General features: G+C 48.6%; 1 protein-coding gene across 1 annotated transcript in view; it reads left to right on the top strand.

Moving 5' to 3' along the window:
• PLCD3 (phospholipase C delta 3) overlaps window positions 1-17,142 on the top strand; it is a 91,689-nt gene extending 74,547 nt beyond the window's left edge. The window contains exons 12-16 of the mRNA XM_081166279.1: window positions 2,137-2,253; window positions 10,643-10,821; window positions 12,564-12,699; window positions 13,673-13,822; window positions 14,588-17,142. Of these exons, the coding sequence (XP_081022405.1) occupies window positions 2,137-2,253; window positions 10,643-10,821; window positions 12,564-12,699; window positions 13,673-13,822; window positions 14,588-14,676 (671 nt within the window). The 3' untranslated portion in view covers window positions 14,677-17,142. The remainder of the gene's footprint in view (window positions 1-2,136; window positions 2,254-10,642; window positions 10,822-12,563; window positions 12,700-13,672; window positions 13,823-14,587) is intronic.
• Window positions 17,143-17,427: the final 285 nt, after the last annotated feature.

Genomic DNA, 17,427 nt, shown 5'->3' with positions numbered 1-17,427 from the left:
AGATGCAAAGGCAACAGGCCCTATTTCTGGATGGCAGAGTGGAATTCTTGTCCTTGGCCAATAGGGCAGTAGCCAGATGAAAGGGAAAACCTTGAAAGTACCTTGAAAGGGGAAGGGAAGCAAGTTAGCACTTGGAAGCAAGAGCCAGGCCAATCTTGAGCCATACGAGGATACAAAATAAACCTGCATACAGTGGTACCTCTGGTTACGAACTTAATTCGTTCCAGAGGTCCATTCTTAACCTGAAACCGTTCTTAACCTGAACGGCCTCCCACTGTTGCCGTGCCACCGATGTGCGATTTCTGTTCTCATCCTGAGGTAAAGTTCTTAACCCGAGGTACTATTTCTGGGTTAGCGGAGTCTGTAACCCGAAGTGTTTGTAACCCGAGGTACCACTGTATTAGCCAGATCGAGATTAGCCTAATAAGAGGACAATACGGTATAGTTACTCTCAATTTATGTTACATTTGGGAACCGCACGTAAAAGCCAAAATTGTGCTCAGTGTGTGAGTTTGGGATTGCCAAACTCGTTTTTCCTGGAACTCTGCCCCTTAAAAAAAATTGGGGGGGGGGCAAATGTGCAAAGCTGAATGCGCACAACTTAAATGTGTGTAAGTAGCAAGTTACCTGTAATAATTAATAATAATAATAATAATAATAATTTTTTATTTATACCCCGCCCTCCCCAGCCAAGGCCGGGCTCAGAGCGGCTTACAAGCAATAATAAAAACAAGATGAGTGATTACAACTTAAAAACAAAAATAAAATACAACATTAAAATTAGAAGTCTGATCACATGTTGTTGTCATCGTTGGCATGTGTCTGTCTCAAGAGACAATGCAGTGCACCTGTGGGGGTGAAGCTAAACCACTGGAGAATCACAGCGCCTGCTGTGGCAGCAGAGACCGGTAACTCATCACTGCTGCCTCCCGTGTTGTTTTTGCTGAGTCAGCAGCACTGAAGTGATCTCCCCTGGGTGCAAGCCTGGGTAGTGTGTATGGAGGTCTTGGGCTGCCCAGATGACAAGACCTCCCCCCTCAGCCTCATTGATGGGGTCTAAAGGAAAGCAGAGTAATACGTTTGGCACCAGCTTGCCTGCAGGAGTTGCCGGAAGGAAGTGTACAAGGAGCCATCCAACCGTCTTAGGGACTCTACTCTTGATGTGTGAGCCTCTTTGGCTTGCAAATCAGAAGGTCAACAGATCGCATCCCCGCGACAGGGTGAGCTCCCGTTACTCTGTCCCACCTCCTTCCAACCTAGTAGTTTAAAAGCACACCAGTGCGAGTAGATAAATAGTTATCACTGCGGCGGGAAAGTAAACAGCGTTTCTGTGCGCTCTGGTTTCCTTCACGATGTTCCATTGCACCAGAAGCTGTTTAGTCCTGCTGGCCACATGACCCAGAAAGCTGTTTGTGGACAAACATCGGCTCCCTCAGCCTGAAAGTGAGATGAGCGCCGCACCCCATAGTCGCCTTTGACTGGACTTAACCATCCAGGGGTCCTTTACCTTTTACCTTAGGGTTTACTCCTTAGCCTTTTCTTCCCCCCAGAGATGTTCTGCAAGGCAGCAGTTACAGGTTTTCCCTCACGGTTTATATGTATGTTTGATTTATACAGCCTGCAGGATTTAGGTTACCTCGTTGCCAAAACATGGTCGCATAATGGCACTGGTCTGGGGGGAGACAGGGCCTGGGGAATGGGGCCTGGGCAAAAGCTTGTAGATTCAGGAAGGAACCTGCTAACTTTTGAGCGTGCCGGCTAGCCCAAGACATTTTGCCGCCCGAGGGGGAACAGCAAATGCCCTACCCCCACGAAGTCAAGATGCATAACACCCAAAGCCAGTCAAGTTATTCAGGCACCTGAGGCAGTTAACCTTACAGGCTCCACTTCCCCTCCATGACAGCAAAAGTACAACAATAATAAATAACAATTTGCTGCTCTTTCCTAATGGTAGGGCCGGCCCTGTATCGGACCCACTGCTGCTTAGCTGAACCCGGGCATCTTGGTCGTGCCAGTGAAATATCGGCTTGTTCTCTGCACGGTACTTAAAGTGGAGATTGGTTAAGGGTATTGCGATTCACAGCCCCCTTTCCTCGCTTTGAGCCTGGGGCTGCAACTCTCCCTTCTGCCTTGCAGGAATCCCTTTCGTCCGATACAACGCCCGGCACCTCAGCCGCATCTACCCGCTGGGTCTGAAGATGAACTCTGCCAACTACAACCCTCAGGAAATGTGGAACGCTGGCTGCCAACTTGGTAAGAGACCACCCAACCCTGGGACTCTTTCCCACCCCTGCCCTTCAGCCTCCCATAAGCATCATGGGTGAAAAATAGGTCTGGTGGACATACCGTATTTTTTGCTCTATAAGACACACCTTTCCCCTCCTAAAAAGTAAGGGGAAATGTGTGCGTCTTATGGAGCGAATGCCGGCTGCGCAGCTATCCCAGAAGCCAGAACAGCAAGAGGGATCACTGTGCAGCGCTCCTTTCGCTGTTCTAGCTTCTGGCTTAGCCGCGCACAGCCTCTTCGGGTGTGGGGAGCCTTCATCCCGCTGCCCTGAAGAGGCTGCGCAGGTATCCCAGAAACCAGAACAGCGCAGTGCTGCACAGTGCTCCCTCTAGCTGTTCTAGCTTCTGGGATAGCCGCGTGACGCCTGTTCAGGGCAGCGAGATGAAGGCTCCCCCTACCCTGAAGAGGCTTCGCACAGCTATCCCAGAAGCCAGAACAGTGAGCAGCGATCCCTCTCGCTGTTCTGGCTTCTTGGATTCAGAATATTTTTTTTCTTGTTTTCCTCCTCCTCCACAAACTAGGTGCGTCCTATGGTCTGGTGCATCTTATAGAGCGAAAAATGCGGTAACTCATGAACCCCTGCCCACTGCTCCTTGGAAGCCTAGAAGCAGGGGACCCGGGTTCCTCCTTCCCACTGTGAAATGGTCAATCCTAGTCATCTCCTCGCCGCCTCAATAGGCGATGGAAGATGGACAGTGGAAAAGAAGCTTAATCTGTGCCTGAGTGACGGTGTGCTGGCCCTGAGGAGTAGGGGTGGCCGAATGTCTTCCTTTATTATTTTTATTATTTATTATTTATTTACTGAATTTATATACCTTGGGGAGGGGGGTCTCAGGGCGGTTCACAGAATAAAACCAAGATCTAAAACCAAAATATAAAACAAAAACAAAAACAGCAACCCAATAGCCCCCCCCCCATTTTAGGCTGCATCAATTTTACTGTGTGACTGAAAGTCTCTTCTGTTCCATTTTCGCCTCTGTGTGTGGCCATGGTTTTTCTTAAAATAAAATAAAAATCCCACACAGGATTCTAGCTATCAGAGCAGCTAGAACAAACACCTAGAAAATGACCCTGAGGTTGAAAATGTGGCGATGTGCCGCCCCTCCCAGGAAAATTGTACCAGAAAAAAGATGGCTGCCCCCCGTCCAATTTCCTGGGCAGGGACAGCATATCAACATGTACAGTCACTCTCAGGAGCATTTTTGGATACATTTGCTATCGCTCTCTGTGTGTGTGTGTTTGTGTGTGTTTGTGTACACACACACAGATATATGCACACCCTCTCTCATGTTCTAGTATATGTGGGGTATCTCTCAGAGTTTGGTCAGGCTGTGGATTCCAGACCACGTTCCGATCCACGCATTGATTTGGGAGTTGCGGTTCAGTTGAGTTCATTGCAGGAATGCAGGCCTCTCCCTGCCGCTCCCTCCAAACCAACCCAAATTCCTCAAGCATCCTTACTGAGGAGCAGGCCACAGCCAGCCAACTCTCGGCAACCCTCTTTATTCCCCGTGTTTCTCGATTTCCTGCTGAGGTGGTAGATGCAATACACACACAAACACGCCGGCCACCTGCAGTGGTGGCGCTGCAGCGCAGCGGAGAGCGGGCCAGCAACCATGCCCTCTGCAATCGGTTGGAGGAGCACGGAGTGAGACAATTGGGACCCCCAGCGAGAGATCGCTGGTGCCTTTACAGAGCCTTTCCCATAAACACCCTTTGCCTTACACAGCCTATGCAGGCGTTTTTAATCCAATACAGTGATACCTCGGGCTAAGAACTTAATTCGTTCTGGAGGTCCGTTCTTAACCTGAAACTGTTCTTAACCTGAAGCACCACTTTAGCTGATGGGGCCTCCCGCTTTCGCCGCACGATTTTTGTTCTCATCCTGAAGCAAAGTTCTTAACCCGAGGTACTATTTCTGGGTTAGCGGAGTCTGTAACCTGAAGTGTCTGTAACCTGAGGTACCACTGTAATAAAAAATTATTATTATTATTATTATTAGTAGTAGTAGTAGTAGTACCCCACTAATCTGGATGGGTTTCCCCAGCCACTCTGGGCGGCTTCCAACAAAGATTAAAAATACATTAAAATGTCACACATTAAAAACTTCCCTAAACAGGGCTGCCTTCAGATGTCTTCTAAATGTGAGGTACAGTGGTACCTTGGGTTACATACGCTTCAGTTTACATATGCTTCAGGTTACAGACTCCGCTAACCCAGAAATATTGCCTCGGGTTAAGAACTTTGCTTTAGGATGAGAACAGAAATCGTGCTCTGGCGGCACGGCTAAAGTGGTGCTTCAGGTTAAGAACAGTTTCAGGTTAAGAATGGACCTCCGGAACGAATTAAGTACTTAACCCGAGGTACCACTGTAGTTGTTTATCTCCTTGACATCTGATGGGAGGGCGTTCCACAGGGCGGGCGCCACTACCGAGAAGGCCCTCTGCCTGGTTCCCTGTAACTTGGCTTCTCGCAGTGAGGGAACCACCAGAAGGCCCTCGGCGCTGGACCTCAGCGTCCGGGCAGAATGATGGGGGTGGAGATGCTCCTTCGGGTATACTGGGCCGAGGCCGTTTAGGGCTTTCCAGGTCACCAGCAACACTAGGGTGAAGCTGCCTTGGCTGTCCGATCTCCCAGGCAAAGGTCCCTTTAAGGGCTGTTGCTTGAGGCTGCTGGGTGAGCTGGAGATTCCAGAAATTGATCCCGAGACCTTGTGCGGCCGTAGCAGGTGCTTGGCCACTGAGCCGTGCGCACCCACCATCCCTCTTTCCCTAAACGAATGCCAGAGACCAAAACATTGAGGCGCTTCATATTACTGTGCCTGGGGACTCAGAGAAGCCCAGGCAACGCAGAGAAGGCTCCTCATAGTGGAAGAAAACGGCTGCCAAATCCTTAAGCAGGGTTTTGAGCTCTAAGGCCAACTCCGAGGCAGGTTTCTGCTCTAGAACCAACCCTTAGCATTTGTTTTTATCCTCTCTTCCGTTTTATTTCTTAACTCCTTTCCGTGCTTCGTTTTGTTGTTTTAATTTATTATTAAATTAAATTAATATCATTAATTTAATATTATTACATTAAATTATTAAATTTTAATTTATTATTTAACTTCTGGCAGTTTCCTCATTGCGAGAAGTGAGGTTACAGGGAACCAAACAGAGGGCCTTCTCGGTAGTGGCACCCTCCCTGTGGAACACCCTCCCATCAGATGTGAAGGAAATAAGCAGCTATCTTCTTTTTAAAACACATCTGAAGGCAGCCCTGTTTAGGGAATTTTTTAATATTTAATGTTGTATTGTTTTTAACACTTGATTGGAAGCTGCCCAGAGTGGCTGGGGAAACTCAGCCAGATAGGCGGGGTATAAATAAATTATTATTATTATTGTTATTGTTATTGTTATTGTTATTATTGTTTTATCTCATTGTTTTATTGTTCAAACTCCCCTGAACTGTGAGGCTGCATGAAGTTGGGCTGGGCTGAGCACTTGGCTAGGCAGTGCCAAACGCAAGGTCGAGTTTACAAGATGCTAGTTATAAATTAAGGAAGAGAAACATCTTGATTATCAGAACTGCGAGCCCAGGTGGCAGCCGCAGAGAGTCTCCAAAACGCTCCCTTCTGCTGGATGGCACTGACGCCGCACTTGTAAATTCAAGGCCGCCACATTTGGAGTGCAAGATCTTTCATTTCCTGCCCTGATCTGACTCCCGTTAGCGCAGTGTGTCCCCCTTCCTCCCAGTACAGTGGTACTTCGGGTTAAGTACGCTTCAGGTTACATACACTTCAGGTTACAGACTCTGCTGACCCAGAAAAAGTGCTTCAGGTTAAGAACTTTGCTTCAAGATGAGAACAGAAATCGGGTAGCAGCGGGAGGCCCCGTGACGTCAGCGCGCAGCGTCACGCCGGGAGGGACGCACGAAAGTGAAAGTTTTTTTCCCTCCCCCCTCAGTCCCTCGCTCGGAATTCAGCTCGTTTGGGGCATCGCTCCGGCTGCTCCCTCTCCCGCCGCGCAGGAGCGATGCCTCTCTCTGGCTCTCCCTCCGCGCAGGCTGAGGGAGGGAGGGAGGTGCGCGTGTGACCCGTCTCTGCTGGGAGACCAAACCCAGCGAGGCAGAGTCGCGCGGAGGCGCCCAGGCAGCGCTGCCGGCTGTGAGGAGGAGCGCCAGGCAGCAGCAGGAGGCGCGGCCTCTCCTCGCCGCCGCCGCCCCGCCTCTCGCCGCCCGACTCGCCCGCCTCCCTCCAGGCATCTCACGGCACACCAGCCGATGTCTCACGGCACACTCGTGTGCCGCGGAACACCGGTTGGGAAACACTGGACTAGATGACCCAGGGGGTGCCTTTACAGTTATATCATTCTAAGTTCTTATAACTGTGGCTTTTCTTCATTAAGCTGCTAGACAGGGAAATTCAGAACCTACAAGGATAGGGCTTGCTGAGATTAGCTGGTTTTATTTGTAAACAAGTCATTATAGGATTGCAGAACTAGATCCTATACATAAGCACCTGGGAGTAAACCCCATTGAACTCACTGGGATTTACTTCTGAGCAGCCGAGGCTGCTGCCGCCGCCCCTGGTCTCTGAGCCGCCTCCCTGCCCCAAAGAGAGGTGCCTCCTCATACTGCCCCACAGGGGCCTGGGAAGAGGATGTCCCCAGCCTTAGTGGCCCAACGGAGACTGGCCAAAGGTGAACATGAGGCTAGTACCTTACCTTGGGTAGCAGCAGTGGGCACTGCCAGGCCTGCATGGCAGAAAGGCTCTCCTTCAGCACCGGGCACTCAGCTCCCAGCCTCCCACTTGTCTGTCCATTTCCCAACAGCAAGGGCTGGCAAACTGGCTGGCTGGACTTCCTCACCCACTTGCCTGCTTGCTCCGAGGCCTCTCAGCTCCTGGCTTCAGCAACCCCTGGCCAGGCCCCAGAGGCATCATTTGCCTGGGGAGCTTGTAGACAGGGCTGCTGCAACAAATGGCTGGACAAGCCTTTGGGAGGCAGAGGTGCTAGAGGGCATCAGAGGAGGGGGGGGAGGAAAGAGGGATAATAGGAATAATAATAATAATAAAATTATTATTATTATTATTATTATTATTATTATTATTATTATTATTATTATTATTATTATTAATTTATACCCCACCCATATGGCTGGGCTTCACCAGCCACTCTGGACAGCTTCCAACAAAATATTAAAATACTGTAATACATCAAACATTAAAAGCTTCCCTAAACAGGGCTGCCTTCAGATGTCTTCTAAAAGTCTGGTAGTTGTTCTTCTCTTTGACATCTGGTGGGAGGGCGTTTCACAGGGAGGGCGCCACTACCGAGAAGACCCTCTGCCTGGTTCCCTGTAACTTGGCTTCTCACAGCGAGGGAACCTCCAGAAGGCCCTCGACGCTTGACCTCAGTGTCTGGGTAGAACCATGGGGGTGGAGACACTCCTTCACATATACTGGGCCGAGGCCGTTTAGGGCTTTAAAGGTCAGCACCAACACTTTGAATTGTGCTCGGAAACGTACTGGGAGCTAATGTACAGGATAGAGGCCAGCATTGCCCACAGCACCCCTGACCATCATTCAAGGCACCCCAGGGTGCCACGGCACACTGGCTGAAAACCACTGCCCTAGGGAGATGGATGTTCCCTTGGAAGAATGACGCCTTCCCTGTCAGATTATCCTTCTTGTCTTTTTCCTGGGAAGAGGAGGAGAGACGCCAATTTTCGTCATAGAAATCCAATCTGCATATATGAGATCAGCCTCTTGGCAAAAATAAATTTGATCAGCTTGAAAGCGTTCTTACCAGGCAGCGGCAGACAAAAGGAATGATTTGGCTGCATTCCCTGAAGAGGATTGTTTTGAGAACGTTTCCTGAGAAGTTAGGACTAATTGGGACATGTTTGAAAAAGCCTTCAATAGTCAGAATGGGTCTCTAACGAGTTGTTCCATGATTCATTGTTTCTTGCCCTGTTTTGAATGTGTTTGTCCACTGTTGAGAGTACATTCATATGCGTGTGAGCTCATTGGCGGTTGTGCATGGCCTTTGTCACCACCAATAAGCCAGGCGGCAGCTAGGACAGGACAAAGGAGCAGGAGAGAGCCCCCAGGTGCATAGTTTAAACACACAAAAGTCAAGCAGTGGTACATCATGAGGAATATAGGTTATAAGACCCTTTTATCCCATCGGTCTTCTCATTCTACTCTTGCAATGAACAGACCACATACTGTTAAAGTAAGTTTAAAATGCTTTACTTACACAGTGTTCCAAAGCTCAGATTCATGCATTTATCCAAGCAGCAGCAAGGAGAACACAGGCAGAATAATCTTGGGTAGAAAATACAGAAAGGTAGCTTCAGGCACATGCTCTAAGCTTGGAGCTTGCTTAGGCACATCCGGCTTGGTTGTTACATGGCGAGAAGAGAGAGGGAACAGGAAGAGAAGACTTCACTTCCTCCCGCATTGGAGAAAAGGGGGTGTGACCTAGCTGAGTCTAGGAATCAAACTTTGTTGTCTTAACCCCTTCATACACTAACTAGCACTCATGCATAGTTGTGTTTGACTGGAGTTTCCCACACAAACTCCAAGGGGCAAGGCGAGGGGGACCTCTATCATTGCAAGAGAGCGAGGAGGGCCTTATGACTCAGAGGGGAGGAAGCATTGCCTCCCTTTAGGGAGGACTGCCAAGCACAGGTGGACAGGCAGTTGATGTGTATGGCCAATGAACAAGGGGCTAGTCAGTGGTTGGTTGGGTGGAAGGTAAGGAGCCCACCAGTAGGTGGAGCCAGTCAATGGCAGGCAGAACCAGCTAACGCCTCCCTGCTGAGTTCTACAAGGACAACCCTGAGACTGTTTTGTTTTTTGGGGGTTGGGGTTAGTTACCATATTTTTCCGTGTATAAGATGATGCTTTTTGCTAAAAATAGGCAAAAATTGGGTGTCGTCTTATACATGAATAGTGAATGCAGAGTGGGGACGTGCGATTAATGGCGGCAACAAGCAGGAGATTGACAGCGGCGATTGGGCTGGTGATTGGTGGCTGCGGCAAGGCCTGCTGGCGATTGGCTGCGGCAATTGGGCAGGCGATTGGCGGCTGTGGTGAAGCGGGCAGGCGATTGGCAGCTGCAGTAAGTGGGCGGGTGAGCTGTTGGCGGCGCCAAGCGGGCAGACAACTGGTGGCTGTGGCGAGGTGTGGAATCGGCAGTGGCGGGCAGGCGAATGAGCGATTGGCAGAAGTGACCTCCCCCCCCCCAAGCTAAACAACTTAATTTCTTAATTTTGGGTTAAAAAAAAATAGGGGTCGTCGTATACATGGGGGCGTCTTATACACAGGAAAATACAGCAAATTTAGCTGGGGTTGGCGGATATTTTAATTTAAACTTTAAACTATGTATTGTTCTTATTGTTCTTTTTGGTTTCTATTATTGGTTTGTTTGTTGCCTGTATAGGATATTCTGTTTTTTAATGTTTGATGTTTTGTTTTTTATATGTGCTGTAAGCTGCCCAGATGGGCAGGATGTAAATTTTATTATAATTATTATAAGATGCTGATAGGCTGAGCCATCACTGTAAGAGGCAGGCAAAGGGGGCCTGTGGGCAGACTGAGGTTTGGTGGAGCAGTGCCGCCTTCCCCTCACAGGGACAATCCTTCACGGGATCTACTTGGAGGAGTATTTCTGCCTTCATCACCAAAAGCGTGGCGGGACGATGAGCGGCGCATGAAAGGGCTCCGGGGAGGGGTTGCTTAAAATGGCAGCCGCTTGAGCGCTGCTGCTGCTGCTGGCACCAACAAAGCCCAGCCCCCTTCCTCCTCTAGGCAGGGCAGGGAGAAGCCAGGAGGAGGGAGGGAGGAGGCACTGCCGCCGCCATGGGAGGGAGAGGGAAGGAACATGCGCGCTGGCGATCCACGCAGTGATTCCTCGACCATCTGCGGGCCAGATCCAGAAGGCAATTGGGCCTGATTTGGCCCACAGACCTTAGTTTGCCGACCCATGTCCTAAACTAAGCCCTGTCCTTGGAGCAAAGGATGCGGTTCTGCATATGTTTTATTTTCTTAGTAGCATTTGGCTCAAGGTGTCTTTCGTTCCTCTCCCCTCCCACCAACCCTTCCCTCCTTCCTTGTGTTGCTCAGTCCTCTTCTGAATTTGCAAACGGCATAGGTCAGAGGTAGACAATGCAATACCCATTGGAGGTTGTTGGGACTACAACTCCCATCCATTGCAGCCAGTATGGCCCAACGGTCAGGGATAATGAGAGCTGTCGTCCAATGATGTCTGGAAGGCGCAGGTGTATGCAAAACTGCGCCATCACAGAACCCCGCTTTTCTGCCCCACTTCCACTCCCGTGTAATCTCCTCTCCTTCCCCTGCCCCCTTTCTAGTGGCGCTGAACTTCCAGACGCCTGGTGCAGAGATGGATCTGAACGACGGGCGCTTTTTGGTCAACGGCCGTTGCGGCTATGTGCTAAAGCCCGCTTTCCTGCGCAACCACCAGAGCACATTTGATCCTGAAGCTCCCAAGGGCAGGGCAGGCCAGCGCCCGGTTGCCCTCACTATCAAGGTATAGTAGCGTGCAGGATGTTTTTGTGCAAATAGCTGGCTTCTTGTTTTTCTGCACATATTTGGGTGTGCATGAACTGCAATGCGCTGTTGGGCGTCCTCGTTTGGGCTGCATTTTCAGCTGTGTGTATACTGCAATTCTTCAGAACCCGGAAATACTGTGTGTAATTTTTGGGTGTGAAACGTACTTTCTGGGTTCTTCTCCTTAGTGATGGCTCTTAAAAATATGTTTTGGAGTGTGAGGAATTCAAACCTGCTACTGTTTTTGGGATTGGACAACACTTGGCTTGGTGAGTTGATGATTGATGTAGAAGCACATAAACTGTTCTCGGAAAACCAAAGAACTTTCATTTTAACTTCTGAAAATGTCAGGTAATGCCAAACAATAACCAATAATAACAATAATAAATATAACTGCAAGTACTTGACAATTATTTTTAATGATTTCTGTGCAATTTTACGCACATTTTACTTACCAAACAAAACTAATTTATATTAATTTAACCAAAACATCTTTTGAATTCCCAAGTCATGTTACAACGTTTTTACTGCCCCTCATTTTTGGAATTTGGAAAGTTGAAAAATTCAACAGGCCCTCGTGCGACATTCTAGTGGGTGCATAACTCAGTTTCCTGACACTCTTTGCTTTTGTTTTGTTTTTAAAGAGTAACTCTCCAGCCCTCGTGGCTGCAAAATGCTTCAAAGGTGTCTAAATAAGGTTTTCAGCTTCAGTGCCCTTTTCCCCTGCCATGATTAACAAAGCCAGAATGAATAAAGCAGGACAGCACAAATTGCTGAATAAATTCTACAATATAAGTGGTATTTACTGGCAGTTTTATGCTGGTTGCAGAATTCATCTTTTTTCTTGCTGTGGAAACTGGGACTGCCTGAGGGCAGGGTTTTCATTTTTATTTTGCCAAGTACAGATGACTCATTGCTCTGACTTTAGTTCAGCTGGCACAGATTCGTTTTAAATTTGGGATTGCATTTTTCAAATGCTCAGTACTAAATCACATATTCTTTGGTTCTTAAGAGTTGGTGCTTGAAGGGGAGGGGAACATTTTCTCCCCCTATGGAGGATGTTCTAAACCAGGGGTCAGCAAACTTTTTCAGCAGGGGGCCGGTCCACTGTCCCTAAGACCTTGTGGGGGGCCACACTATATTTTTTTGGGGGGGAGGAAATGAACGAATTCCTATGCCCCACAAATAACCCAGAGATGCATTTTAAATAAAAGGACACATTCTACTCATGCAAAAACACGCTGATTCCTGGACCGTCCGCGGGCCGGATTTAGAAGGCGATTGGGCCGGATCCGGCCCCCGGGCCTTAGTTTGCCTAAAGATAAAGGTAAAGGGACCCCTGACCATTAGGTCCAGTCGTGGCCGACTCTGGGGTTGCAGCACTCATCTCGCTTTATTGGCTGAGGGAGCTGGCGTGCAGCTTCCGGGTCATGTGGCCAGCATGACTAAGCCGCTTCTGGCGAACCAGAGCAGCGCACGGAAACGCCGTTTACCGTCCCACCGGAGCGGTACCTATTTATCTACTTGCACTTTGACAGGCTTTCAAACTGCTAGGTTGGCAGGAGCAGGGACCGAGCAATGGGAGCTCTCCCCGTCACGGGGATTCAAACCGCCGACCTTCTGATCGGCCAGTCCTAGGCTCTGTGGTTTAACCCACAGCGCCACCCGCGTCCTAAACATGCCTACCCATGTTCTAAACTCTTTCTTTGCCACCCTCTTCAGGTGATCACAGCTCAGCAGCTGCCCAAACTGAACAAAGAGAAGAGCTCCTCCATCGTGGACCCCTTTGTGCGTGTCGAGATCTACGGAGTCCCTGGGGACTGCGCCAAGAAGCATACCGAATACAAATTAAACAACGGTGAGGGGGAAATGAAGTGCAAATGGCATAGACACGTGGCCTGCATAAAGTCCCAGCCTCCATTTCTGGCATCTCCAAGAAAAATGAGGCATCCTTTGCCAGCTGGACTATCTCAGCTGGTAGAGCATGAGATCCTTTTAATCTGAGGGTTGTGGGTTTGAGCCCCATGTTGGGCATTGCAAGGGGTTGTAGTAGTTGACCCTTGTGGTCCCTTCCAGCTCTCCGATTCCGGAGGGTTGAGAGAGGGGGAGATCTGCTTTCAATACTGGGCAGCATTTTACAAACTTTGGCTTCCATCTGTTTTTCAGACTACAGTTCCCATCATCCCTGACCACTGCTCTTGCTAGCCAGGGATGATGGGAGCTGTAGTCCAAAAACAGCCGGAGACCTAAGTTTGGGAAACACTGGGCTAGAGCCTGTGGCCCTCCAGATGTCAAGGCTAACCATTGGCCATGCTGGCTGCAGCTGGTGGGAATTTGAACCCAGTATCATCTGGAGAATCTCTGGCCAACCTGCCCTACACCTGAGGTCAGGAATGTTGTAAGGTGCAGGACAGGTGAAGATGCTGGTTGTCGTAGGGCTGTGTGTGATGCTTTGCAAACTCGGTCTTTTGTGGGGTCTGCAAGGGTCACAACCCCCTACCTGGTCACGTGCAGGTGTAGACCAGGTAGTAACAGGAAGTTCAACTGGCTGGATCAACATCTCCCTGTCTGTGTCCACTCTAGGCAAACAAGGAATGTTGTACTTGACTGCTCCAATGGATTACATCCCACATCTATAGGGCTGTGTGGTGTGTTTTGTGGTGTCGGAGAAGGGATGTGTGCAGAAAAAGGGGCCAAGTCTTGGGTGTGCAAGTCAGTTTCCCGAGAATCTTTGGGTTTACAAAGGTTTCAGGGCACAATATTCCTCTGGAATTGTGCTGCAGGGAAGAAAGTCTCTGTCTCCTAAACGTCTGATTCCCCGCTCTTTGTAGGATTCAATCCGTGTTGGGACGAGACGCTGACTTTCCAGGTTCGGGTGCCAGAGCTGGCGCTGGTGCGATTCGTGGTGGAGGATTACGACACGACTTCCTCCAATGACTTTGTGGGGCAATTCACTCTGCCGTTGCCCAGCCTGAAGGAAGGTGAGTGGCAGCCTCAGGTGCAGAAATGATTCTGGAATCATGTATATGCTAAATATTTTGAATAATTGTAATACATACACAGTTGGCAGGTAGCAATGTGGAAGCATATATCGTGTTTTCCCCCTTTTGTTTTTCCTCCTCCTTTTTCCCCTCTTAACTTTGTTTTACTTGTTTTCTTTTCTATTTCTTTCATTTCCTCTTTGTATTTGCATTTTTTGTATTAGAAACATTTATACGAAGGCTTTGGCGGGGGTGGGAGACAGGAAGGGGGCAGTCGGGAGGGGGGGGGTCCTTGCCTGAAAGGCAGAATAGAAAGGGTCTCCCAGGGTGAGAGATTGGGAGGAGAAGTATGTTTTCAGGTGTGAGATGGGAGGGTGTACCTCTCTGAATGTGGATACAGTGGAACCTTGGTTCCTGAACAGCTTAGATGCCAAACAAATTGGCTCCCGAATAGCGCACACCCAGAAGTAACTGTTCTGGTTTTTGAACGTTTTTCAGAAGCTGAACGTCCAGCGCGGCTTCTGATTGGCTGCAGGAAGCTCCTGCAGCCAATTAGAAGCCCCGCCAGACATTCGGGTTCCAAAGAACATTTGCAAACCAGAACACTCCATTCTGGGTTTGCGGCGTTTGGGAGCCAAAATGTCTGTGTACCAAGGCGTTCGGGATCCAAGGTACGACTGTATATCATTTCCCAAAAGCCTTTAGCTTTTTTCCAGGTCCACCACATATCTCCCTCTTCCTTTCTGACTGGATTTCCCTCCTCAGGCTACCGGCACATCCACCTGCTCTCCAAAGATGGGACCTCTTTGTCTCCAGCCACGTTGTTTGTGCACGTCAGATGCAGGAAGATGTGAAAGGCGTTGGATTGTCAAGAATCCAAGTCAAATCTGGCCTGCGGCGGAGGAGTGGCTCTGCTGATTCCGATAACCGGCCGCCGCTCACCCAGTTGTGTGCATCTGGACCACACTGAGGAAGCAGCATGCCCCAGCCCCCCTGGTCTGGGCTGAATCGGGCGCGCAAGCAACCCTCGCTCAGAGAGCCCGACTCGCATTAGGGTTAGAAGACTGAAAAAACCTTTGTGCTATTGAAGATAAACAACCCAAGCAGTGTAGCAACTCCTAGAATATCTCTCTTCCGGACAGGGTTTTTAGACCGGGGAGAGGGCCCCAGCCCATCCCCTTTCCCATTATGGTTTGGGAAGGGAACACGAGATGGGAATATCTTCCTTAAGTTTCTGACAGTCACATGGCTCTCGTGAGAAGTAGCGAGTAAAAGGATTCGTTGGTTTTGCGTAGCTCTTGTTAGAAAGGGGATTTTGAGAATGGAGGTCAGGAGGAACAGAGGGTTGAGGGTTGTGAGCAATCCGCTGGTGGACGGATCCTGTTCGAGGCTTCTGGTGCAGCCCTCTAGGCTGCAGAGGAATGTGAGCCACAGACTGAACCGAGCCTAGGCTAGCCTGCCCGTGGCAATATGGGTTTGGAGAGGATCGGCCCAGCAAAGTACATTTGGTTGGCAGTTGGGTTGAGGCTGTAGGAAACTCTATCTTTGCTTTTTTAGGAAATAGGCAGTCAGTCCTCATCAGCTTGTGAAGCCAGTCCAGACTTTTGATACCCTGGCAACAAATTTCGGCTAGAAATTTAAGCTAGCAGATCGTCAGTCTAAATCACAAGCCACTGACTTCCGATTGTCCCAAAAGAGCAGGTCAGGACTCGTATTATACTAGGCTCTCAAAGTAGTACTGTATATATTGGTTCAAGCGTTAGCAAATTAATATTAGCGTGCCCAAAGAGTTTGTGTACACGTCACACTATATTTTAAGAAGCACTTTTTCCTACTGGTTCTTTTGAAGATGGGATTACAATAAGGTCCTGTCCTTCAGGATAAAAAAGGCTTGCTACCTCCACAATAGCCTTTTCCCCTTGGTTAATTTGAAAAGGGCATATTAATACACCTTTTCTTTCGGCGCTTTGGGTTGCTGCATCACATAGTTTAAAAGCAGGCATTATTAGCAAGTTAACCAGCCATTTTGCCAGACAATAGGTCATATTGGAGCTCAACTCAACCTTGCCCTTTCTAGTCACTTAGTATCAGAGCTTTTTGGCTCAGTGCACAGGTTCTGCCCAAGATTGGGCTACGGACCACGGATTAACAGCCACGGATTTCCTAAAACGAGAAATCCCTACTTGGTAGAGGGGAAAGCCAGACATATCGCATGCAGCCCATCACATTCGATGGGGATGAGGGAGTTTGCTTAATTTCCTTGCAGACACAAGGGGAGTCACGGCTGTGTGCAACTTCCTACACCTAGGTGGGTGCAGTTAAGCCTCATGTTCAAAACAACTAGCTTGAAAAGCCTTCCTTTTTGGTAACAGTAAGGCAAGAGCGCTTGAAGGACAGTGACCGAGGGACTGGCAACGCACGTTAAGGGGAAGCGTGGCAAGTGACTTAGACCGCTTCAGAAAGAAATAGAGCTGCGTCGCTGGCTAACACCACAGCCCCCGTTCTCAGTTATACCTGCTAATGCAAAAATGCGATACACTGGCCTTGCCTTTTAAGCCCCCAGTAGCAGCTAATGATGCGGAAGAAGGGAAAGTTGTAAAGCAATGGACATTATCAGACACTTTGGATTATGGGACGTTCTCAGAAGAGGAAACGACTGTTGACATGGGGCCATTTTTCCCAGTGACAGCCCCACACATTTCTTACTAAGGGGGGACGGGACAAGGGCAGTTTTCAAAAGGGAAACTAACCTTGCTATTAAATACATCTCCCAAGAAAAGTAGGCAGTTGGTGGGAGTTCTGCCCAACACCTAGAGAGCACTATTTTGGCTACCTCTAGAATAGGGGTTTGGGGGATTGTGTTGCAAGCAAAGTAGATTTAAGTAAGGCAGAGCTATTTAAAAAAACCAAACAAATATCTTCCTAGAGATTGTTTTAAAGGAGCAATCAAGTGAGTTTTTGTAAAGTTGGGTTTAGATATTTTGATCTATGGGATCTGGTCTGAGCCCATCTCTAGAACGTGATAGATTGTATGACAATGCCCTGCATTAGACAAATTCTTCCCAGCTCCCCCCCCCCCCCGGATCATAATTTCACTATGAACTATGAAATCCAGACTTTGCAAACTCCACAAGCAGCAGCACTGGTGTGATTTCACCCTCTTACCCATCTCTCTTCTTTGATATTATAAAGGAAGAAGCACCCAAGAGTGTGCAGTGTCACTTTCTAGAATTTGATTTTGAAAGCTCCTATGTATCAAAAGAGACTGTTGTTTATAATGTATTGAATAGCTATAATAAAAATATTTTATTTTAACAAAATCCCAGTGTCACAGAAATTTCAAATTCCATGGAACAAATACGGCGTGTTTAAATAACAAAATATAACTACAATCTTTGCCCTTAACAGAGACGTAACTGTGATGGGACTCAGGGCAGGGAATAATATCCGTCTGGGAATCTGCATTTCAGAATGTGGAGTCTGGTTTTCAAAATCCACATTTCAACATTTACTTTTTAAGTTCTGAGCGAGGAATTGGTTTCTTGGGTAGATGTTGCATTCCGAAGCAGGAATGTGCTGTTTTCAATGCACAATTTCAGACCTTA

The sequence above is a fragment of the Podarcis bocagei genome, assembly GCF_964188305.1.
Source record: "Podarcis bocagei genome assembly, chromosome: 13".
NCBI lineage: Eukaryota > Metazoa > Chordata > Lepidosauria > Squamata > Lacertidae > Podarcis > Podarcis bocagei.
The sequence above is the reverse complement of the archived record's forward strand: the minus strand, read 5'-3'. Positions and strand labels throughout refer to the sequence as shown.